A 25,478-nucleotide genomic window follows, 5' to 3' on the forward strand; every position below is an offset into this window, starting at 1 on the left:
CATGACACAGGGTGCTCAGGGCTGGTGCACTGGGATGACCCTGAGGGATGGGATGGGGAGGGAGGCGGGTAGGGGGTTCAGGATGGGGAACACATGTACACCCATGGCTGATTCATATCAATGTATGGCAAAAACCACTACAATATTGTAAAGTAATTAGCCTCCAATTAAAATAAATAAAATTTTTTTAAATGTTCACCTGAAAAAAAAATTAAGTTTAACAGTATTCTAACATCTATCTAAGCTCACAGCTCATTTTATTATTTCAATTTATATGATGCACAAGATTCCATATTCTCCAGACTCCTTTGTACATCTCTTGTACTTTAGTATCTTTCACAAATCTTGCCTTACAAATAGTTTCATTTAATATAAGTATTAATAAATACTGAGCACTGAGACTAAAATTATTAATAACCCTATTTCCAGCCTCCCTTGTTTTATCACCTATTAGTATTTCATGTATCACAGTGTAGGAACAAGGTAGTATTATCTGATAATTAATGTGGAAGATGTCATTGTGTTTTTGTCCCTGGCATGATAGCAAATGAGACCTTCTGCTGCCAAATTAATATTGAACAAATCTTATATTCATTCAATGCAACTTGGACATGTGGAAGTTTCTGTAGAATTAGCCTCTAATTACAGCATCTATACTTTATTATTATCTCTAAAATGTTATTCATATTTGATAATGACCTATAGAATAAACAAAAAGGAAATTTTTTACAACCAAAATTATAAAATTAAATTAAAATGATATGAAATAAAAGTATAACTACAAAACTAAAATATAAGTCTAGATTACTAGATAACCAGCTGACATGATCAGTTAGTGTATCACACTGGTTGGGACATAGTCTTAGCAACCAGCCTAGCCATATTTAAACCATTAGATCCAAACCAGTGTTGGGGTGAGTTTAGACAAACTGTTTAAACTCTATGTAACTTAGACTTCCTTGTCTTTTTCATGAAAATAATGCCAGTGCCTATCTCACACAGTTATGAAAATCAAAGAAGGTACCCTATATAAGGGCTTCCCTGGTGGTAAAGAATCGCCTGCCAACATAGGAGATGGGGGTTCGATCCTTGGGTCTAGAAGATCCCCTAGAAAAGGAAATGGCAACTTACTCCAGTATTCTTGCCTGGAGAGTCCCATGGACAGAAAAACTTGGTGGGCTACAGTCCATAGGGGTAGCAAAGAGTCAGACATGACTTAGCAACTAAAAAACAACAACCAAATATATGACAGAATAGCAATAATTTCATATAAGTGCTAAGTAAGCACTTATTCACACTGGGAAGCCTCTTTACAAAACCAAACTTGAAGTAAATATTTCTCAGAGGGTATATTGGCTATCAGTTGATATCATAAATATAGCCCATACTATATGTTCCCACAGAGGATACACTGCTGTGAAGACAAATGTCAGCCACTGGGAACTAGCAGAATGGCCTCCAGATTTTTGGCAATTAAGAAAGGTCTATTTATCTCAGACTATTGTTGGAATCCTGGGCATTTTCTCTCTTCTTTACCTTTATCTCTTCCTTTACTACAGCAAATGCAGGTTGAGACCCACAGATTCAATTCTGAAACACCTGACTACAGTCACTTCTTGGCCATTCCCTTTGAAGGTGTCCCAGAGACAAGGGCAGCCTCTAGTTGAAGCATGCCTTCTGTGATTTATCCATCCAGATTTTGTTTTCTCCCCTTACAGAGCTGGCAGAGCATGTCTGTGGACACCACTTGCCCCTTAAGTGTCTCCAGTCATCATGGATCAGCCCTAGGAAACCCAGGTGGGTGGAACTTGAAGTAAAGCTCCCACTTTGCTCTGCTGAACACTGTATATGCTGGTAAATATCATTTTATTGCTGTGTATATGATTGCCAAATAGAGTGACAAAACCATCACAAAGAACAAAAAAATGTGATACTGCTCTGCTGAATTTCATTAACAAAGTCAGTGACTCACTACATGGAGCAGGGTTATTATTGTCTGATGTTTCACCATCTGGATTGCAGATCTGTAACTAAGCTTCATCCTGCACAGGCACAGTCAGCAGATCAAACACATTCACAGGACAAGTTTTTCCCGGCAACTCCCAAGTTTTTTGTGTGTGTGATAAGAATTTTTTAAAAACTCAAGACATATACACAAGATTATAATTGCACAGTTCAGTGGAACTCCTTGATGCCCAAACTTCCATAAGCAACACCTAGATCAAGAAACACAATGTTCAGCCCTCCAAAACCCTTCCCATGCCTCCTTGAGTAACTGTCTCCAAGAACATAACTCTATCATGTATATTGGTAGAAGTGGAATTGTTGGGATGTAGATTTGATTTATTCTAACAGTTAAGAGATCAGATCACTTTTGCTCATTTGATAATTTACTTAATTGGAATTATACTCCAGGAACTCTTTCATATTGACTTTGTTTCCATTCCAGATAATTTTGAGAATTTGTCTGTATCATTGCATCCTACTGCTAGCATTCATTCACACTGCTGTTTAGGATACCATTGTGAATATGAGTAAATTAATTGATTCATTCTACTGTTAATGGGCAAGTGGGTAGTTATGAGTCTAGGACTAATATGAGGAATGAGTAATTCATAATTATGGCATATAAATCCTATAACTAATCTTTCAGTGATACATGTACAAGTTTCTGAGTATATTCATGGGAGTGGAATTATTGGCATATAGGATTACATCTGGTCTGCTGAAATAGGTACCACAATTTTCCAAAATTTTGGTACCAGCTGTAACAACTACCACCAGTGCATGAGATTCTTGGTAGACCATATCTTAGCCAAAACTTGTTATCACTGTCATTTCTATTTTTGATTTCTTGCTGGTGTTTGACAATAGATAGGTGGTGGTTATATTTTAATTTTTGATGACTAAAGACATTAAATTATTTTACACAGGTATTATGCACTGACTAATCTGGTTTTCAAAACTTCTGTAGCAAAGATTTGCCCATTGTGTATCTTGTTGTGTCGTCTGCAAGACTTCTTTGTTCTGGTTACAAGTCATATCTCAGTGTGTGTGTTTTGATAAAAATCAGTTTTTATTCACATTAGCTACAGTCATTTCACCTATATGGGTAATATTTTTGGAGCTGTTTAGGATATATCTTAATTGCAAGACCATAGCAATACAAACACTATTTCTCTTTAAAACTGAGATGAGCAATCCATATAGAATTCATTTGTTAAGTGATGTGGGTAGTGATAGAGACTTTTTAAAGTTTTTTTGGATGTGGATCATTTTTTAAGTCTTTATGGAATTCGATACAACATAGCTTCTGTTTTGTTTCAGTTTTTTGGCCTAGAGGCATGTGGGCTTAGTTCCCCAACCAGGGATTGAACCTACACGCCATGCACTAGAAGGCAAAGTCTTACCCAGTGGACCACAGGGAAGTCCCTGAGGCTTTTCTTTTTTCCAACATGTCTAGCAAATGTCAGCCTATTCTGTTTTTTTATGTTGTATTACACTTTGGTTCCATTTCTATCACTTGTCACTGTTTGCCCCAGGTTAACTTCATTTCATCCTTACTGCTGACTTTTCCACTGAAATAGACTGACTATCTCTCCATCTCTTTCCATCTTGTGAAGTCTTGGCAATTGATCAGGAGCCAACAAGTACCATTATTCGTGGTGTCAAAAGTTCAATGAGTCTTTTTGCTCAGAGGAATGTTTGTTGCCATAACTTCAAGGAAAACATGTCAAATGACAGAATCTCCCCCGAGGGATGTGGCAATAGGAATCATCTTCCTGTCACAGGCTATGATTGGAATTCTGGGCGATTTCTCCCTTCTTTGTCAGTACCTATTCTTTTACCACACTGAATGCAGGATAAGGGCCATGGATTTGATTCACAAGCACCTGACGATAGCCAACTTCTTGGTCATTCTCTCTAAAGGAGCTCCGCAGACAATAGCAGCTTTTAGGTTGAAACGTGTTTTCAGTGATTTTGCAAGGAAGCTTCTTTTGTATGTTCGTAGAGCGGGCAGGGGTATGTCTATCAGCACCGTCTGCCTCTTGAGTGTCTTCCAAGCCATTACCATCAGCCCAACGAACTCCTGTTGAAAGGATCCTTAAGTCAAAGCTCCCCAAAATGTTGGCTTTTGTGTTTTCTTCTGGACCCAATACACGTTTGTAAATTTAATTTTTCCTATGTATACATTGTATATGTTAAGCAAATGGAGCATGACAAATATCACAGAGACATAGGGTACTGTTTTATTACTTATCATGAGAAAGAAACAGGCTCAGTGTATGCAGCACTGACAGTGGTCCCTGAAGCTGTATTTTTTGTGCTCACAATCTGGACCAGAGGCTTCATTGTTATCATCGTACACAGACACAAACAATGAGTCCAACACATTGCTAGGAAGAGAGTGTCTCCCAGATCCTCTGCCGAGTCCAGAGCTACCCAGAACATCCTTGTTCTTGTGAGCACCTTTGTATCTTTTTTTACACCCTTTCCTCCATCTTTCACATTCCTTACTTTGTTTTTCATAATCCCAATTGGTGGTTCCTGAAAATTTCTGCCCTAATTTCTGTGTTTTTCAACGATTAGCCCCTTTCTGCTCAAGAGACTTGACTCCACGACACCCAGGCTCTACTTTGTGTGGATAATGAATACAAAAGCTGTCACTTTTAGTCAGAATTATGTAAATTGCTAGTTTTTGCACAATAATCCATTGTCTATTCACTCATCACTTGAGAATGTTAATGCAGAAACTTAGGGAAAAATCAAAAGTCTTTCTAACAGACATGCTTGTGGAACTTCACTGGCAGTCCAGTAGTTCAGACTCCACACTTCCACTGCCAGGCAGCGGGTTTGATCCCTTATCAGTGAACTAAGATCCTGCAAGCTGAAAGGCATGACCAAAAAAAAAGTCACAGTGTGTTGATTATATGTGTGAATGGCCATTTGGGATTAATAAAATCCATAGAGAATTAACTTTTTTAAAACAGTCATCCTTTAAAAGATTTTTAATTAAAAAATAAAATCCATGCTAATGGGTATTGAGCTTTACAGCTGGTTCAGTGTGGAACCTACATTGCTATGAAATGTGAAAGTATTAGTCGCTCAGTCGTGTCCAACTCTTTATGACCCTATGGACTGTAGCCCATCAGTCTCCTCTGTCCATGGAATTCTCTAGGCAAGAATACTGGAGTGGGTTGCCATTCCATTCTCCAGGGGATCTTCCTGACCCAGGGATCAAACTCAGGTCTCCTGAATTGCAGATATTCTTTATTGTCTGAGCCACCAGGGAAGTCCCCTACATTGCTGTACCTGGGGTGAATTAAGCCTCATCCTGATACATAGTATCCTGTACATATTAAACTTAATCAAATGTTGCTTGAGGCAAACAAATAAATCTGGTCTTATGTGTCAGGAAAAAAGAACAGTCGACCATCTGGTGTATATGTGCGAATGTTTGTCAGCAGTGAATATGGCGAAGAAACAAGGGACAGACATTGTTGGAAGACAATTATGGATTTCTCATGTATGGGCCTGTCTTATAGACAGTTTTTTTCCTGTTTGCCTGAAAAACAGCTTTGGGGAAAAAGGTATAGGGTCACCCTCTGGGACAGTGCATAGATTTGTTTGCTCTATGGGTAAATAAAGATGTTCCTCTTTGGGGCAAATGGTAAGTCAGGCTCACTATCAGTTCCCTTTTAAAAAAAAAAAGATTATTTATTTATCTATGGCTGTGCTGGGTCTTGGTTGCTGTGCAGGCTCTTCTCTTGGTGCAGGGCACGGGTTCGAGGGCATGCAGGCTTCAGCAGTTGCGGGACAGGGCTCAGTAGCTGCAGCGGGAAGGCTCAATAATTGTGGTGCATGGGCTTAGTTGCTCCAAGGCATGTGGGATCTTCCCAGATCTGGGATCGAACCCACCTCCCCTGCATTGGCAGGTGGATTCTTAACCACTGGACCACCAGGAAAGTTCCCTAGGTTGGGTTTTCCTATACCAATTCTTCAGCTGTAATTCAATCCCATTACATATGCTACACTATTAATGTTGACCTCATGGAAATCAAGGCCTTGGAGAAGGAAATGGCAACCCACTCCAGTATTCTTGCCTGGAGAATCCCAAGGACAGAGGAGCCTGGTAGGCTACAGTCCATGGGGTCACAAAGAGTCGGACACGACTCAGTGACTAAGCACAAATCAAGGCCAGTGCAAGCCACGGGTCTTACACAGGCACACAAAAAAAGGGCATGTTGAAATACAATCATACGGTACACATTTACAAATAGTACTTCAAACATTAAAGAGGGCAATGTGTGCATGCTAAGTCGCTTCAGTTGTATGACTCTTTGGGACCCCATGGACTGTAGCCCACCAGGCTCCTCTGTCCATGGAATTCTCCAAGCAAGAATACTTGCCATTTTCTTCTTCAGGGGATCTTCCTGACCCAGGGATCAAACCCACATCTCTTACATCTCCTGCATTGGCAGATGGGTTCTTTACCACTAGTGCCACCTGGGAAGCCATAGTCTAAAGTTGTACTGCTGTGGTATTTATTCATAGGCACGTAAATATGCACGGGGTGGAGTGTAGATAAAAAAAAAAACTCAAGGAAGTTATGAATATATATTCATAAGATTGTATGTTGTTTGATTCCATCATGCAAAGAAATTGTTACAGGTGCCTTTCAACCTGACTGCCTACAGATGTATTGTTAGTATTTGTTATGAAGTACCACAGTGAGGTGGATAGGCTTGATAAGATAGAAAAAACTTCATTTAGAGTTTTACAATGATTAAATTTTATTAATAAAGCATGACAACTATGACACATTCTGAATAAAATAGTATCATAGTGATATAGTGGTTAAACATGAATCTTACACATGTATAGTGCATTCTGGGTGTTTTGATTAAGTTTTCCTCTCTGATAACTGATTTCTCTTTTTTGAATTTATTTACGGGATCTTTTTGCAGCAAGGGGGATCTAGTTCCTTGACCAGGGATCAAACCTGGGCCCTCTGCATTGGAAGCAAGGAGTCTTAGCCACTGGACCACCAGGGAAGTTTGAGGTGTTAGTTGCTCAGTCATGTCTGACACTTTGTGACTCCATGGACTATAGCCCATCAGGCTCCTTGTCCATGGAATTCCCAAGCAAAAATACTGGAGTGGGTTGCCATGCCCTCCTCCAGGGGATCTTCCCGACCCAGGGATCGAACCCAGGTCTCCTGCAATACAGGCAGATTCTTTATAGTCTGAGCCACCAGGGAAGCCCTGGACCACCAGGGATGTCCCAGATAACTGCTATCTTTAGTTACTAAGAGTAAGACTAATTCTTCCCTCATCTTTGACATACAACAGTTACTTTCTTTGAAAAGAGAGGATGACCGTGATTTCCTCTCCATTATTTCTACCACAGAAAGCAATCCCTACTAACATATCATCCTATTGTCAAGAATATCTCAGTCTCTTAATGGCTGCTCTGTTTCACACTCGACTGGTAGAACATTGGTTTCTCAGAATCCAGTGGGTCCTCTGTCATAGCAACAGACCTGTACAAGAGGATCTGAAATTATTATGACTTACGTCATTGTTGCACATATATTCTCCTCCCATCCCTGTGCTCTCATTCAGAAACACTATATTGTATGTTAAAATTCAGTGTCCTTGTCCTTTCCAGAAACATGAATATGAACAATCCCCATGATGGCACAGACAGTAAAGAATCTGCCTGCAATGCAGAAGACCTGGGTTCAATCCCTTGGTCGGGAAGATCCCCCGGAGAAGGGAATAGCTACCCACTCCAGTATTCTTGCCTGGAGAGTTCCACGGACAGAGAAGCCTGGCGGACTACAGTCCATAGGGTCACAAATAAGTCAGACATGACTGAGCGACTAACACTTCACTTCACTTCACTTCCACCTAATAAAAGTAGGCCTTTTTATCTTTCTGATCCCTTCCCAGAGCCCATGATGGTAACATATGAAAAAAAAGTGAAAAAGAAGTCACTCAGTCCTGTCTGACTCTTAACGACCCTAAGCGTGAAGAGAGTCACACTTCTTCTGCAGCCTACCAGGCTCCTCTGTCCTTGGGATTCTTCAGGCAAGAATACTGGAATGGGTAGCCATTCCCTTCTCCAGGGGGTCTTCGTGACCCAGGGATCGAACTCAGGTCTCCCACATTGCAGGCAGACTCTTTACCATCTGAGCCACCAGGGAATCAAAGCATGTGACCTGGGTTTATCCCGGGTTGGGAAGATCCCCTGGAGGAGGGTATCAATCAGTTTTAAACTTTGGGTTGAAAGACATCAAGAGTAACACAGCCTTTTCCAGAAACTTCATATAATAAAAGTATTTTTAAAAAGAATAAATGGTACATTTCCAAAGATCTCCTTACTCTACCAACACCCATCATGTCATAAATTTCAAATGATTTTGACTTTTAATAACTGTGAAGAACTTAACATCTTAAGCTGAATCATCTAAGACTAGACACTTAGTTCTCCCAAGTATAAATTGTAAGTTTGTTGTTTAAAAGGATCAAGTGATTTATCCAATTCATTACATTTCTAAGGCTTTCTCTCCAGTATGAATTCTTTGGTGAATCCTAAAGTCAGACCATCGTCCAAAGGCCTTGCCACATTCAGTACACTTGTATGACTTCTCTCTGGTATGCATTCTCTCATGACCCCAAAGGTGTGAGTGTTTGATAAAGGCCTTATCACACACATTACATTTGTGTGGCTTCTCTCCAGGATGTATATTCTGATGTTGAGTGAGGCTTGAGTACTGCTTAAAGGCTTCGCCATACTCATTACATTTGTAAGGTTTCTCTCCAGTATGAATTCTCTGATAAATTCTAAGGTTTGAGTTTTGACTAAAGGCCTTGCTGTATTATGTTACATTTATAAGCGTTCTCTCCCGTATGGATCCTCTGATGTCTGGTGAGATGTGAGCCCCAGTTAAAGGATTTGCCACATTCACTACATTTGTAAGTTTCCTCTCTACCATGAGTTCTCTGATGAGCCTCCAAGCTTGAGCTCTGACAAAAAGCATTATCAAGTATATTAGATTCAAGGTGTTTCTTTTTGGTATGTATTTTCTGATGTCTAGTAAGGTGTACAAATTGTGTATAGGCCTTGTCACAGTCATGACATTTGTAAGGCTTCTCTCTGGTATGGTTCCTTTTATGTTTCATTAGGCTTGAACACACAGTGAAGGTTTTGCCACAGTCATTACACTTGTAAGGTTTCTCACCAGTGTGGATCCTCTGATGTTCTGTAAGACTTGAACATTGGATGAAAGTCTTACCACATTCATTACATTTATATGGTTTTTCTCCAGTATGAATTTTCTGATGTTTCAAGACTTGAAATGTGGATGAAAGCCTTGCCACACATGGTACATTTGTGTGGCTTCTCTCCAGGATGTAGGTTCTGATGCTTAGTCACTGTTTAAAAGCTTTGCCACACTCGTTACATTTATAGGGTTTCTCACCAGTATGAATTCTTCAGTGAATCCCGAAGGTAGACCACTGCCTAAAAACCTTGCCACATTCAACACATTTGTATGGTTTCTCTCCAGTATGAATTCTTTCATGATCCCAAAGATATGAACGTTTGGTAAAACCCTTGCCACACTCATTACATTTGTAAGGTTTCTCTCCAGTGTGAATTTGCTCATGACACCAAAAGTCTGAACATTTGATAAATGCCTTGCCACATTCATTGCATTTGTGTGGTTTCTCTTCCATATGAATTCTCCAGTGATTTTTAAGGTGGGAATTTTGATTAAAGACCTTGTCACATATATTACATTTATATGGTTTCTATCCAATGTGGATTCTCTGATGTCTTGTGAGGTTTGAGAACTGTTTAAATGCTTTACTGCACTCATTACAGTTGTAACATCTCTGCTTAGAATGAATTCTCTGATGGCTAGTAAGGACTGAAAGATGGCTAAAAGTCTTTCCACAGTTGTTACATTTGTACAGTTTTCCACTAATGTTGGTTTTCTGTTGCTGTGTATGCAATGAAGGATACACAAAGACCTTTCCATATTTATTACAAATGTTGGTTTTGACACTAAGAGGAAATCTTTGAAGTGATTAAAGTTGAGGAACAAGTTTTGATAGACTTTTCAACTTGATTACACTCATAAATTTTCTCTTCAGTTTGAAATTTCTTCCATTCCATCAGATGTGACTGAAAGCTTAATCCAGTTCTATTTTCAAAACATTTTGTATACTTGTTTCCTGCATAAACTGTGCCATTTTTTACTTTTAACAAATTCTTTACAAATGACTTCCTATTTTTTAAAAACTGACATGTACTTTTTCTTAAAGAAACACTTGGTTTTAAAGGTAAATTAATCCTGGGTTTGCTGTCTTGTTCACCTTTTCTACCAGTGAGATTTATGTTATTTGCCATAAGTGTTCCTTTGGAATTTCTTCCTTCATATCCATACTTATTCTCAAATTCAAAGGTATTTCCCCAGACTTCACTAAAGTCAGATTCTTTATTACCATGGTTTCCGAATCTTCCCAAGACCACTGGTTGGTATAATTCTCTGTTATTAATATACTTCTTCTGTAATAATTCCTTAGTCATGAACCTAATGGAGGTATCTGAAAGATAACCACTGCCTTCATATTAACTAGAGTTGGAAGGTGAACATTACACTAAAAGTAATATTTACATTGAAGAGATAAAAACTTCTCCACCAAACTCTATAAATGTTTAAGAATAGAAAGCTAAATAGAATTCTTTAATAAAAGATACATGCATTTCAAATTATTTCAAGTGAAGCCTACTCTCAAAAACACTATAACCAGGTTGTTCACACTGTGTAAACTTATATAATCTCTGCAAGTGTATCCTTTGACTACCACACCAGAGCACATACAGATTGACAGCAGACAAATAGGTGTCTCATAAGGTAATGGGAAGACATTTTCAAACTGCCAAGAAAAATAACTGTCTACCAAGAATTCTTTGTATGTCTAAACTATTCTTTATAAAAATAAAGGAAAAATTACCTATGGCTGATTCATGTTGAGGTATGGCAGAAACCAATACAATATTGTAAAGCAATTATCCTTCAATTAAAAATAAATAAAGTCTTTAAAAAATTAAATATACACCTAAAAATAAATAAAGGAAAAATTAGGACATTGCCAAGGAAACAAAAACAGAGAGACACTGTTGCCAGCAGACTCATTCTATAAAAAATGATAAATGATACTTACATAGCCAAATATAAGGTCAGTATTAATAAATACTTTTGGTTTGTAACTTCTCTTTTTATGCCCTATTGACTTAAAAGACAACATACAACAGTAATTTTGCATTTATGCTGATGGACAGACAATGTATGGAGATCTGGTATGGGACAATAACAAGCAAGGAGGGAGAGACAATATAAAAGGAACAAGGTTTTTGTATACTATGGAAATTAAGTGGGTATTAATCGTAACTACATTGTTTAAAGTAAGATTTTATCTGTAATTCCCAGGACAACTACTAACAACACAATTTGAAAATGTACAGTTGCTCCTGAGCCCACGTGCTGCAACTACTAAAGCCTGCAGGCCCTAGAGCCTGTGCCTCGCAACAAGAGAAGCAAGCGCAATCAGAAGCGCGCTCACCGCAACTAGAGCAGAAAACCCGCATAGCAATGAAGACCCAGCACGGCCAAAAACAAATAAATAAATAAAAGTGGTTTTGTTTTTTTTTTTAATATATACAGCTGACCCTTGAACAACAGCTAGACAGCTAACTTAATAAATGTGTTGTGCCCGGATTGCTCCGCTGACTGGCTATTCCACCATCCCTCTCCCTCCCTTGGCACATTTCTATTCTCTCATACACAGAGATATTGAAATTGGGCCGACTAATAACCCTATAATGGCCTTTAAGCTTTCAAGCCAGAGGAAGAGTCACATATCTCTAACTTTAAAACAAAAGCTAGAAATGATTACAGTCAGTGATGAAGGCATGTTGAAAGCTGAGACAGGCTAAAAGCTAGGCCTCTCACACCAGACGGCCAAGTTGTGAACTCAGAGGAATAGTTCGTGAAGGAAATTAAAAGCGCTACTGCAGTGAACACACAAATGATAAGGAAGCGAAAAAGTCACGTTGCTGATGTGGAGAAAATTTTCATGGTCTGGAGAGAAGAACAAACCAGCCACAACATTCCCTTAGGCCAAAGTTGAATCCAGAGCAAAGGCCCTGACTCTCTTCTCAGAAGGCTGAGAGAAGAGAGGATGCCACAGAAGAAAAGTCTGAAGCTAGCTGAGGTTGCCTCGTGAGGTTTAAAAAAAAAGCCACCTCCAGGACATAGAAGTGCAAGGTGAAGCCGCAAGCGCTGATGTAGGAGCTGCAGTAAGTTACCCAGAAGATCCAGCTGAGATAATTCAGGAAGGTAAGCTATTGAACAAATTTCCTGTGGAGATGAAACAGCCGTTAAGAAAACACATTCCTGGTGTTTAAGCCACCCAAGCTATGGTACTTTGTTAGGGCAGTCCAAGCAAGCTAATACAAGTTCCACACAAAAACAGTAACCTGAGAGACCTGGAGTGCTAGGCTAATATCAGACAAAATAGACTCTAAGTCAAAGTTTTTTTACTGGACAAAGAAGGCCATTATATGTTTAAAAAAAGGATAATAACTCATCAAGGAATTACAATACCTATGAATATATGCACCTAAACAAGAGAACCCCAAAATCCATGAAGCAAACATTGACAGAGTTTAAGGAAGAAATAGAAAACAATTCTAGAATAATATCTGGAGACTTTCATTTCCTCCCTTTTAATAATACAGAACACATCCAGGCAGCAGTTCAATAAGGATACAGAGTTTGAGGAAGACTATAAAGACACTTTTTTCCTTTTCATACTTTCAAACTGTGGTGCTGGAGAACACTCTTGAGTGTCCCTTTTACAGCAAGGAGATCAAATCAGTCAATCCTAAAGGAAATCAACCCTGAATATTCATTGGAAGGACTGATGCTGAAGCTGAAGCTCCAATACCAAGGCCACCTGATGGGAAGAGCCAACTTATTGGAGAAGATCCTGATGCTGGGAAAGATAGAAGGCAGCAGAAGGGGACGACAGAGGATGGGATGGTTGGATGGCAGCATAGACTCAGTGGACATGAGTTTGAGCAAATTCTAGAAGTTAATGAAGAACAGTGTAGCCTGGCGTGCTGTAATCCTTGGGGTCACAAAGAGTCGGACACGACTGAGCAACCCTGACTTCCCTGGTGGTCCAGTAGTTAAGAATCCACCTTGCAATGTAGGGCACATGGGTTCAATCCGTGGTCTGGGAACTAAGATTCCACATGCCATGGAGCAAATAAGCCCAACAACTACTGAGCCCACGCTCTAGAGCCCAGGAGCTGCAAATACGGAGCTTGTGTGCCCCAGAGCCTGTGCTCCATAACTAGAGAAGCCACTGCAATGACAAGGCTGCACGCCACAAGGAAGAGTAGCCCCCGCCCACCACAACTAGAGAAAAGCCCTTGTGTGGCAATGAAGACCAAGTGCAATCGCAAAGAAAGAAAGAAACCAAAGAAGAAAGAGGACTGCTTATAATCAGCCCTCCCAGAACCCCACAAGGTCAAAGTATACAAGACTGTCATAGGTCATGATCAAGATTTCACCTTGGTCTTTGCACAAGTGGAGCACCACTGGATAGTGGAAGGGTGAACTTTCACATGTCTGAAGAAGAAAAGCCAAGAGTGGAAGGAAAAAAATTTTTCCTTTGAGAGCTCACAGGAAATAAACATTTGTTTTCCTATAGAATTTCCCCACTTCTGGGAAGTTTCCCCAAAACTGTTAACGGTGTGGCTTCCTCTCTGCCTTTCTGAGCTCTTCCTGGTGTTCATGCCTTTGATATGTCCCCACGCATTCACTTTCTTCACCTTGTTCTCCACATTCTGGGGCTCTCTCACTTGCTCCAAAATGGAAATAATATTCAGGTCAAAAAGAGAGTTTTTTGCTTAGAAGAGAGGAACATAACAGGCTGTATATTTTCCAGAGTACACTGCCAGCTCTGTGTTCTTCTAAAGAGAGAGGACATCAGCGTGCCTAGAAAAATATTCTGGGATTTCTCTGGTGGTCCAGTGGCTAAGATTTTGCACTCCCAATGCAGGGAACCCGGGTTTGATCCCTGGTCGGGCAAATAGATCCTACATGCTGCAACTAAAATCCTGCATGCCACAACCAAGACCCAGCTCAGCCAAATAAATATTAAGAGGAAAAGGGGTGGGGGGAAATATTGCACAAATCTGTTCCCGGCTATCTCTTTCTGAATGCTTAAGGAGTATTTTTTTAAAAAGATACCTAGCTGTCTTCCAAGAACTACCAAATCAAAAGTACACGGTAAGAGTGGGTACAGAATCAGTTATTTTTAGAAGTTTGCCATAAGATATTATTTTTACTCATCTTCTGGAGCCATTACTAATCTAGTATGGAGGGCTTCCCTAATGTCTCAGTGGTAAAGAATCCAGTGCCAATGCAAGAGACACGGGTTTAATCCCTGGTCTGGGAAGATCCCACATGCTGTGGAATAACTAAGCCCGTGCACCAATACTGAGTCGGCGCTCCAGAACCTGGGGAACCACAACTGAGCCCACGTGCCACAACTACTAAAGCCTGCACACCTAGGGCCTGTGCTCCACAAGAGAGAAGCCGCCACAGCGAGAAGCCCTTGCACCGCAACTAGAGGAAAGCCCGTGCAGCAACAAAGACTCAGCACAGTCAAAAATTAAATAAATATTGAAAAAAAAAAAAAATCTAGTGTGGAGTGTGTGATCATCTAAAGAAAGGGGAAGGTTCAACTCTGGATGCTGCATTATGCTCTGTTTCACTTCACAGTCAGCTCAGCCTCAGTCTCAACCAAGCAAGACAGGGGTTCCCCAGAGACTCAGTGGGGCAGATCCCAACTCCCGGAGGGAAGTGATCCTCACCCACAGACAGCAGGTTCCTGTAGGTCTCCACCATCACGTCCCGGTACAAGGTCCTCTGAGCAGGGTCCGGGAATTCCCACTCCTCCTGAGAGACTTCGATGGCCACATCCTTGACGGTCACCTGTGCCTGAAATGAAAAAACACACTTTCACTGAGGAACCAGGTGAAGAGTTCTTATCTTCACACAAGATGTGAATAGGAAAGAGGCAGTAAGGACTGATTCAATTGAGGTGATGGATCATTTTGAGTAAGGTAATTGTGAGTAACTATTTGTTCCTAATTTTATGGGGCTTCCCTGGTGGCTCAGACAGTAAAGAATCTGCCTGCAATGTGGGAGACCTGGGTTTGATCCCTGGGTTGGGAAGATCCCCTGGAGAAGGGAAAGGCTACCTGCTCCAGTATTCTTGCCTGGAGAATTCCATGGACAGAAGAGCCTGGCAGACTACAGTCCATGGGGTCACAGAGTCGGACATGACTGAGTGACTAACACTTTCACTTTTTCAGTTTTATTATATTTTTCCAGCAAAGGATATCAAATCCACTGAATCACTATAGATTTCCCATTTGTGAGGATAATAAAAGAAATACACAGATGAAAATTATGCAACATAGGATTGTTCATATGGAGGAGATACAGGTTATGTTTTACACACTATATGATATTCAGTACCTGGAAAAGGCCAGAGCATGAACGGTGTCTTCAAGCATGACAGGGTCCACATATATGCAGAATCAGGGGCCACATATATGCAGAAACATAAATCTGTCCATTTAACTCAGGTATTTGAAAAGTGTTACTCAGTTATGTCCTACTCTTTGTGACCTCATGGACTGTAGCCCCCCAGGCACCTCTCTCCATGGGATTTTCCAGGCAAGAATACTAGACTAGGTAGCCATTCCCTCCTCCAGACGATCTTCACGATCCAGGGATCGAACCTAGTTCTCCCGCATTGCAGGCAGATTCTTTATCACCTGAGCCACCAGAGAAACCATTAACAAAAGTCAGCTGGAGTTTACTCCACTAATTTTAAAAAATGATTCAACATTAAGGAAATGTACTAATGTTGTACATTAATTTAGCAGATTCAATAAAAAAAAAAAAAAGAACTTATCACAGCAATAGACCTTTGGAGAAACACTGGATAATTTAGGGATAAGCAACCAAGTCCTACTGTAGAGCACAGGGAACTCTACTCAGTATCCTGCGCTAAACCATAATGGAAAAATATGAAAAGAAATACAGAGATAATTTTAAACAGGAAGGATTAGAACTGTATGGAAGACAGTGTTTTTAACTTATGCCAGGTGAGGCCTTCTCAAGCAAGATCAAAAAGCAAAGGCAGGAAAAAAAGATTTGTGTTTCACTGCAAAGACACGCTTGGAGAAGGCAATGGCACCCACTCCAGTACCTGGAAAATCCCATGGATGGAGGCGCCTGGTAGGCTACAGTCCATGGGGTCGCGAAGAGTCGGACACGACTGAGAGACTTCACTTTCACTTTTCACTTTCATGCATTGGAGAAGGAAATGGCAGCCCACTCCAGTGTTTTTGCCTGGAGAATCCCAGGGACAGAGAAGGCTGGTGGGCTGCCGTCTGTGGGGTCACACAGAGTCGGACACGACTGAAGCAACTTAGCAGCAGCAGCAAAGACATGCTAAACTAGGAAAGACACCAGGCATGTATAAAGAATTCAACTACAAAAACATAGCTTTTTAAAAGATATATAAAAAAAAAGAAAAAGATATCAAAAGAGAACTGAGCAAAGTATGAAAATCATGTTTTATTTCCATAAAAGCATGAAACTGACTCACAAGTAGTTGGAAAACAGAGATACAAAGGATTGTGATTTTCTCCCAAATTTTCAAAAGATGAAAACAGTATGAAAGATGAAAACAGTATCAAGTTTTGCTTACATTGAAGGAAATCTCACAGCTTGGCAGTGGGGATGGAACCTTTGCAGCTTTAGGGGAGGACATCTGACAAAATCTATCAAAATATGAAATGAGCCATTCTTTTTTTTGGCTGCGCTGGGTTTTCACTGCTGCCCAGGCTTTTCTCTAGTTGTGGTGAGTAGGGGCTACTCTCCAGTTGCAGTGCAGAGGCGTCTTACTGGGATGGCTTCTTTTGTTTAGAAGCACAGGCTCTAGGGCTCATGGGTTCAGTAGTAGCAGCTCCCAGGCTCCAGAGCACAGGTTCAATAGCTGTGTTGCATGGGCTTAGTTGCTCCAAGGCACGTGGGATCTTCCTGGACCAGGGATCGGTCCCGTGTCTCCTGAATTGGCAGGCAGATTCTTTACCACTAGGCCACCAGGGCAGCCCAAAATGTGCCATTCTTGTCCCAGCAGTCACATGTTAAATTGCCCAAGAAATCCTCAGACATCTGCTGAAAAGTGAGCAGGCTCAGGGGTAGCCACTAACACATTCTCTACGTCAGCAAAAAACTGCAAAGGTCCCTTGTGTCTTCATTAAGAGAATGTCCCGGTGAAGATCAAGGTGTATCTGTGTTTACTAATATGAAAACCACTTCTAGCCACATGCTGTGATCGGTTTTAAAATGTGCAGAATAAAGGATTATCACAAACATGCCTTGAAGAATTTTTCCTAAAAATCTCACAATGATGTGAAATGCAGTGTTACAAGATTTGAGCTGAGTCTCGCCACAAAACTGACGACAGTGGTTCTTCAATGAGACGTGAGGCATAGTGACAGAGAAGAAGATGCCTCACATCTTAGCACCTAAGCCACTGTTTTGTTGGAATTTTTACCACAAAAATATAAATAAATAAATATCTCGCCAGATCTTACAGGAAAATTTAATAATTTATTAATAATGGTGGAGCCAGAATTTGGCTATAGCCTCTCTGATGACAAAGATAAAGTTCCGTGCTCCACTGTCTTTGTTTTTTACCTAAAACACCTGCTGGGAGGCAGTCTTTGCAGGAATGACATTATCCCTGTGGGATGAATGTACTGAGAATAATTTTTTAAAACCTCCTGTTAGATAATTAGACTGACTCCATATTTTAAAGCCAATTATCAAACAAAGCATCCTGAATCCCTGATGTCTGTTTCTGAACTTTCTTCTGCATTCTGAATCATTAATATTTTGGAACCAAAAACACCACAATTCACTTGCTTAGCTGTGAATGCATTATTAAATCAGGCAGAGCTGGTTTCCTCTTACCAGTTTTCTTCTCCAGAATTTTCCAACCATTCCTATACATTAGAACGTGACTTCCATTCTGGTTGACAGAGAGCAGACAGCGCATCCAGAGGGGCCCTAAGCAATCCCTGCTGCCCAACAGCACTGAGACCCTGTCTCCAACCCGTGGGTGAGAAGCCCTGCCCAGGACGGTGCCCAGGGGAGCCTCCTCACAAGGGCCAGGTCACCGGGTCATGGGGAGACGGGATCTAAGTGGAGACGGGATCTAAGTGGAGGCGACAGGCCCTGAGGGAAGGCCCCGGGTGAGTGTGCGTGTATAGGAGTCAGACAGGACACTCCAGAGTCAGACACGATTTGTGAGTCCAGAGAAGGAAATTTCAGAAAGGACAGACTGAGTATGACCTCACCTGAGAAAGAGCCATGCCTGACTCCTGTTCTTTCTTCTTCCTCCTCTTCTAGGTTTCTTCCTCAGGCGAAGCCTGGTCTTGAGAAGATGGTCCTGAGTGTCAGGAATATGCCGTTTAGTGCTTGGGATCAACACACCCCCTTCCTGTGCCCCAAACACACACACAGGGAGGACCTCACCACATGGAACAGACAGTCCTCTGTGCCCACTGTCTCAGGAGGGACAGGACAGGCAACTCCCGCACAGAGTCCAACACGGACTTTCCCACACCTTCCTTCAGATCATGCTACCCTCCTGGTGAGGAGTGGCAGAAGAGTGCCATCCTGTCCTGACTTATAGCCCCTTCAGATTCGTGCCCAGAGACCTGCCCCCCGCACCTCCTTGCCAATGAAAACCCCTAGCACCTGACCCCAGTCCCCTAGACACTCCTACAAGCTCCCAGTGGGTCCCCCACAATATTACAGGACAGAAACTCCCACTGACCGCACACTCTGCCACAGGATCCCACAGCATGTCCCAAATGTCAGTAGCTTTTGTTCCAGCAGGACACCCACCAACCCAGGATCCTGTATATTCCTTCTTGGAGTGTTGTGTGTTAGTCACTCAATCATGTTGGACTCTTTGCGACCCCATAGACTGGAGTCTGACAGGCTCCTCTGCCCATGGAGATTCTCCAGGCAAGAATCCTGGAGTGGGTTGCCATGCCCTCCTCCAGGGGATCTTCCTGACCCAGGGATCAAAGCTGGGTCTCCCGCATTGCAGGCAGATTCTTTACTGTCCAAGCCATCAGGAAAGCCCTCCTTCTTGGAGACCCCACCCTAAAGTCAGGCACAACCATAACATCCTAATGCAAGAGTGATGTCTCCAACAATCCACGTTTTCCACGGAGACTCTAATATCTTCCATCTTGGAAACACTTCTAAGATGTCATCTGTATCCTGCAGAACCCACAGGACAGTAAAGCTTGGGCAGTAATAATGAGATCCACCCACTCAAAACACAGCTGCTGCTGCTGCTGCTGCTGCTAAGTCGCTTCAGTCGTGTCCGACTCTGTGTGACCTCATAGATTGCAGCCCACCAGGCTCCCCCATCACTGGGGTCCTCCAGGCAAGAACACTGGAGTGGGTTGCCATTTCCTTCTCCAGTGCATGAAAGTGAAAAGTGAAAGTGAAGCTGCTCAGTCGTGTCCGACTCTTCCCGACCCCATGGACTGCAGCCTACCAGACTCCTCCGTCCATGGGATTTTCCAGGCAAGAGTACTGGAGTGGGGTGCCATTGCCTTCTCCGCAAAACACAGCAGATTACCCCCAAAATGGTCTGCGAAATTTTTCCCTTTAACCTCTTATGGGTCAATGGTCCTCACACTCCTAAGAGACCCCACAGAGGTTACTACAGTCCTCAGACTGCCTGTCAGCATTCAGACACGAACTCCCTCACAGCCAGGAGTTTGGCTGCTGATGGCTCACAGCTCAGATCCCAAGCACCACCACCCCCAGGCCCCACCCCCGCCCCCGCCCCCGCCTTGAAAACGGGACTCAGCCATAGGGAGTGGCCTCGGCAACATCACAACACCTCCCTGGACAGGACAATGTCTGGTCCGCCCTGGATGCGAAGACCTGTATCTTCCCTCAAATTGGACCAGTTCTGGAGAGTCACCCCACCTCTGGAGCCCCCTCCTGTAAAGTCCTACAGCGGAGTCTGGATTCTCATCCTGAGGGCAAAGGGAAGACATGGAAGGGATTAATACCGGAGAATTTTTCCCTGCTCTGTTTCCCCCTCTGCTTTCCCTGTCTTTCGTCTCTTTCCCCCTTTTTCTGTCCCAGGACCACTCTCTCTGTTGTCCAGGGCACGGATGCTTTTATTTCCCCTTCATCCTCTCAGTTCCACGTACCTACCCCTTGCGGTTCCCACATCTACCCTTATCAAGGTCTCTCTCACCCAGTTTGCTTCCCTTTGTCTTTTTGGAGGCGCCTTTCTATCTAGGTTTCTTCTGACTCACTCTTTTGCTCTGGCTGTATCTCCACATCCACCTGGTCCATCGTCTATTTCAGCCTCTCTTTTTCACTCTTCCTTTCTCTCTCGGTCTTTCTCATTCCCTACCCTGTACATTTACAGGTACGGAAGAGATAGGGAGATGTCCCCTACCCACGAAATGCATTTTCCAGTGGGGCTTCGGGAATGTAAATACACCACGACAAGCACAGACAGTGGGATGCGTTTTTGTGCAGAAGAAACACAAAGAATGTAACCAAATGGGTGCGTGTCCCCTCTTCCAGCTCGTGGGGCAGAGAACTCCAAGGCGGTGAGTGCAAAGTGCAAAGGATGACTACGGAAGGGAGGGGCCGACTCCTGAGGCTGCGTAGATAGGGAGGATGTCAGGAGAGGGGTAAGTCTCCACGACCCCGAGGCCAATGAGAAGATGTGGCCTCCAGGTCTGCACGGCCGAGTGGCAGACGAGAATCCATCCCGGGAGTGAGAGCTTTACACCGCGCGTCTGAGAGAGAGGATCGGAGCCTGTGGAAGTCACTGCAAGCACTTCAAGCAGGCAAGATGCGTCACCTGGACCCAAGGCCGAAAGGCCAGTGCGGGGACCCGCTTTACAGAGCAATTTTAACTCGAAATAGACAAGGACCTCCGACGCGCCGCGGAGCTGTCAGGCCTTCAATGCCTCGCGATGCTGCCGGGACTTACCGAGCGCGGAACGAGTAGTTGAAGGGGTCTTAACGTACGTGACGACCCCTGAACCTCGGATGTGGCGGATCGGGGACTTGAGGGGCGTCTAAAATACCCAGTCGTGACAGAAAAAACAAGGGCTGCGCCCCTCTCTCCGCTTCCGGGTTTGCGGGAAACTGCGCCTGCGCAGGCTGAGCGAGGGCGGGGCCGGTCAGGGGCGGGGCGTGGGCGGTGGCAGGGACAGAACTGAAAGCAAGAGGGGCGGGGCTGATTGGGGGCGGGGCCGACTGAGGGCGGAGCCGACAGGGCAGGGCCTGGAGGAATCAGAATCTGGCTTCTTGTCCCATGTTGTTCTGCCCAGCAGGGCATAATCCTCTTCTGAATTTTCTTTAATTTTTTTTTTTTAATTTTTAAAATTTATTTATTTATTTTCGGCTGCTCTGGGTGTTCCTTGCTGGGCTTGGGCTTCTCCTTACAGTGGCTTCTCTTGTTGCGGAGCACGGGCTATAGGCGCCTGGCTTCAGTATTTGCAGCCCTCGGGCTCAGTAGTTGTGCTCACGGGTTTATTTACTCCGCGGCAAGTGAGATATTCCTGGATCAGTAAAGTCCCTTTGGTGTCCCTTGGACCCTACCGCTTCTTTGCTATTTTAAGTTAATGTTTCATCAATGATGGAGAAGGAAACGGCAACCCACTCCAGTATTCTTGCCTGGAAAATCCCATGGACAGAGGAACCTGGTAGGCTACAGTCTGTGGGGTCGCAAAGAGTCGGACACGATTGAGTGACTTCACTTTCATCAGTGAAGATAAAAGATTAAAGTTGTGAGGGCCACTTAAATTTCAAGCTGAGATGTTTTCCTCTTAAGTTGAAAATGGCTTAAGTCAATGCTCTTTTGCTAGCGGGTAGTGTTGGGTAATGTAATTTAAAATTACATCATCTTACAACCCAGAAGTCCTCTCCACAAAGGTAGTAGAGGAAGGAAACAGTTTTACTATAAAACAAGTATTAAACCAGAGAGTGATGTCCATCACAGGCAATCTGCTAAGAGACTGCAGACTGAAAGTCCTAACCTATATTAGAAAGTCCTATATTAGATAAGCAGATACAAGTGTTTACATACTTGTTCTCAAAATAAACAATAACTAGTTCTCAGAAAAGAAGATGTGATAGCATCATTTGTCACAAAAAGTTCATCCTAACCTCACTAGGTAATTGGACTAACCAACTGTGTTAGCTAATTGTCTTTATCCAGAGGAAAAACAAACTTCTATCTTTATGACAGGAGAAAGTTCTGCAGCATGGAGCAAGGCACCTGCTAAGATAGGTTCTTAATGTTGTTCAGTTGCTAAATTGTATCCAATTCTTTGTGACCCCATGGAGTGTAGCCAGGCTCTGCTGTCCATGGGATATCCCAGGCAAGAATACTGGAGTGGGTTGCCATTTCCTTCTCCAGGGGTTCTTGCCCACCCAGGGATTGAACTGGAGTCTCCTGCATTGGCAGGCAGATTCTTTACCGCTGAGCTACCTGAGAAGCCCAAGTTAGGTTCTTACCCTTAAAGAAACTGGGAGGTAAGTTTGCTATCTCCTTTGATGTTTACCATTCAAAGAGATGACTTCCAGATCCTTAAGGAAATATTCCTGGGTTGCAAAGTTGACAAGAGCCTTATTTAGCTTTTTTTTAAGGTTGTACATACATTTCAAGGAAGCAGAAAAAGAACTTACAAGTTTCTAAAGGAAATGCTCTAAGAAAAGGGGGGGAAATAGTCTCTTCTCTTATGCTCAACAAAGAAAATTAAGCCAGGTTTTTTTGTTATTATTTTTAGTTTGTATTTGTCCTTATAGAAACAGCATGCATTCATACATTAAGGCATTATTTTTTGAACATCTACTATAGGTTCACAAGAATGGTAGCATGCCCTCTCTCTATCTCATGACTGTGCTGGGAACCTCACATGAATTATGTGTTTCAATTCTTATAATACTGTGGGAGTTGGGTGTTATATGTCTATCTTCCTAGGAGGATTTGGGTGCTGGGCTGTGCCTTTCTTGCAGGTAGAGATTCCTATGCCTCTTCAGTTTCCCTGTGACCATTAAAATGATCTTACATGTGATGGCACCTCACTCAGTATACACAGAAGAGAGGAAGGCAGAAAAGAATGGTGGAATTAGGACTTTCCTGATGGCCAAGTGGATAAGAATCTGCCTGCCAATGCAGGAAACATGGGTTCCATCTCTGGTCTGGAAGATCCCACATGCCTTGGAGCAATTAAGCCTGTGTACCACAGCTCCTGAATCTGTGCTCCACAATAGAAGCCACCACAATGAGAAGTCTTCACACCACAGCAAAGAGTAGCCCCTACTCACCATAACTAGAGTAAGCCTGAACAAAAGCAACAAATACCCAGCACTACCACACGATAGATAAATAAATACATTTATTAAAAAAAAAAAAAAAAGAATGGTGGGATTAGTCATTCCGAGTGATCTTCAGATGCTTTGTCCATTTGTGTTCACTTATTTTGTTTTTAACTCGTGAAACAACCAATGGGCCCCTAAGAGCATGATGCTTTGAGGAATTCTCTAAATACAAGTTATAAGCAAAAAAGCAAATAAACTTACCAAACTTTAAGTTCTTTGCTCCCTTCTGTGTGTGGCCAGGTTTCCGGAAACTGGGAATTCTGAGGCCAGTTAGCAGCAGAAGTCGCCCTAAACTGAGTTCCCCTCTAAGTAGTTGTGAGAAGGGAGGATCTGAGGACAGGTAGAGGATCGGAGAGATTCAAGAGGTAAATTCGCATCTAAGTTATTTTAGAGGGTACCTGAGAGTTTTATTGAACCCGAGACCCCAGCTAGGCAGCGATCTCCTCTAGGGTGCAGCTTTGGAGACAACTGAGTTTTGTGTGCACAACTGTTGTTGGGCCAGAAGTGTGAGGTAGAAACCTAGCAAATTTGGAGGAGCAGCTCTAGTTAGGGCCTGTGGGCCCAAGCCCCTCTATTTATACAGCACGAGGTAAATCTGGACGGCCAGCCCCCTGCGGTCCTAGTGCTGGATTCAGGCCCTGAGGGGCTGCGGGCTTTCCCTTGTGTGTAGGCCGGAGGGTTTAGGCAGGAAAGGGGAAGAGGGGGGAGGGGGGAGACAAAGTACCGCATGTGATGGTGGTAGGACTGGTTTGCGCTGCCGATTTAATACATCCCAGGGGACTGAACCCCGCAGCTTCTTCCTGTGGGCTTGGGTCAGATTGGATTCTGGATGATTGATCAGAGCCCCAGACCGATATAAGCACCAAGTTGTTGCTGCAAGTTTGGATCCTGGATAAAGGGGCTCTAAAGGGGCACTGAGATAGAAGACTTCTGGGCAGAGGTGTACCATCTGGGCAGGAAAGCAGCGCAGACGCCTTGGGAAATGACTCTTGAGGGCGGAGTCTCGTCCCACGAGGGGCGGGGCTACCTCAAGTTCTTGTGCGCATGCGCTTGTGTAGGCGCAACGTACAGAGGCGTAAAGCGTCTAGTGGGCTTGCAGGCCTAGGCTGTCACTTGGTAAATTCCAGGGAGACCCGTGTCCTGGCGAGGTTCTGTCGTGTCCTTCTGACCATGGCTTTGTTTATACATTGCTTGTGGTATCTAATCGTGACCATAAAACTCATAATACTGTCTTCAAAATTTTTTTCCCATGATCAGCAGAAAAATGACAAAGGTACAAATATTTTTCTTAATATAGCCCCACGGTACTTTTCTTTTATTGAAGCATAATTGATTTACAATGTTGCGTTAATTTCTGCTGTACAGTAAACTGACTCAGTTATACGTGTATATGTATTCTTTTTCATATTCTTTCCCATTATGGTTTGCTGCAGGATATTAAATATAGCTCCCTGAGCTATATAGTAGGACCTTGCTGTTTATACACCCTATGTATAATAGTTTGCATCTGCTCCCCAAACTTCCAATGCTTCCCTCCACTACCCTGTCCCTAGGTTCTTGTTCAACTTAACAGTCACAGAGACCTCTCTGACTTTGGTTATTTAGAGCCATGTCTTCTGACAGATAGTGATGTCTTTTAAAAACAATTTTATTGAAATACAGTTGATTTACAATATTGTGTTATAACAGATAATGACGTTTTATGTGTGATAGTGTGAAATCATGGAAAATATATTTATTACTCTCTGCCCCTGGTTCCTGGCACAGAGCACCTAAAACTCTTATGATTTCCTAAGTGATGAGGGCACTAGGCGCATCTTTTGTTCTAATTTTGGTCTTTGATTCCTGACATACGGCA

At 42.7% G+C, this 25,478-nt stretch overlaps 1 protein-coding gene across 3 annotated transcripts; it reads right to left on the reverse strand.

Moving 5' to 3' along the window:
* Nucleotides 1–240: 240 nt before the first annotated feature.
* Nucleotides 241–21,382, reverse strand: LOC122420686 (zinc finger protein 677-like). 3 transcript variants are annotated; one of them, XM_043436082.1, is made up of 4 exons: nt 21,222–21,382; nt 18,532–18,623; nt 14,962–15,088; nt 241–4,090 (listed from the first exon to the last, which is right to left on the reverse strand). In XM_043436082.1, exons 2-4 carry the CDS (start codon nt 18,544–18,546, stop codon nt 3,837–3,839), a joined length of 396 nt encoding a protein of 131 aa, XP_043292017.1. In that variant the 5' UTR covers nt 18,547–18,623; nt 21,222–21,382; the 3' UTR covers nt 241–3,836. The 3 variants fall into 3 exon arrangements, 2 of the variants coding, with proteins under 2 accessions (XP_043292017.1, XP_043292018.1); XM_043436083.1 differs by lacking the exon at nt 241–4,090 and adding an exon at nt 4,104–5,831; XR_006263338.1 differs by lacking the exon at nt 241–4,090 and adding an exon at nt 7,170–7,543.
* Between the last annotated feature and the right edge of the window lie 4,096 nt (nt 21,383–25,478).

This window comes from Cervus canadensis, chromosome 18, assembly GCF_019320065.1.
Source record: "Cervus canadensis isolate Bull #8, Minnesota chromosome 18, ASM1932006v1, whole genome shotgun sequence".
NCBI classification, from domain to species: Eukaryota; Metazoa; Chordata; class Mammalia; order Artiodactyla; family Cervidae; genus Cervus; species Cervus canadensis.

Coding starts and splice junctions, on each gene's coding strand:
- LOC122420686 (XM_043436082.1), bottom strand. Junction 4,091..14,961: donor CAGGAACCTGCTGTCTGTGG/GTGAGGATCACT, acceptor TCCTTTCAACAG/GAGTTCGTTGGGCTGATGGT.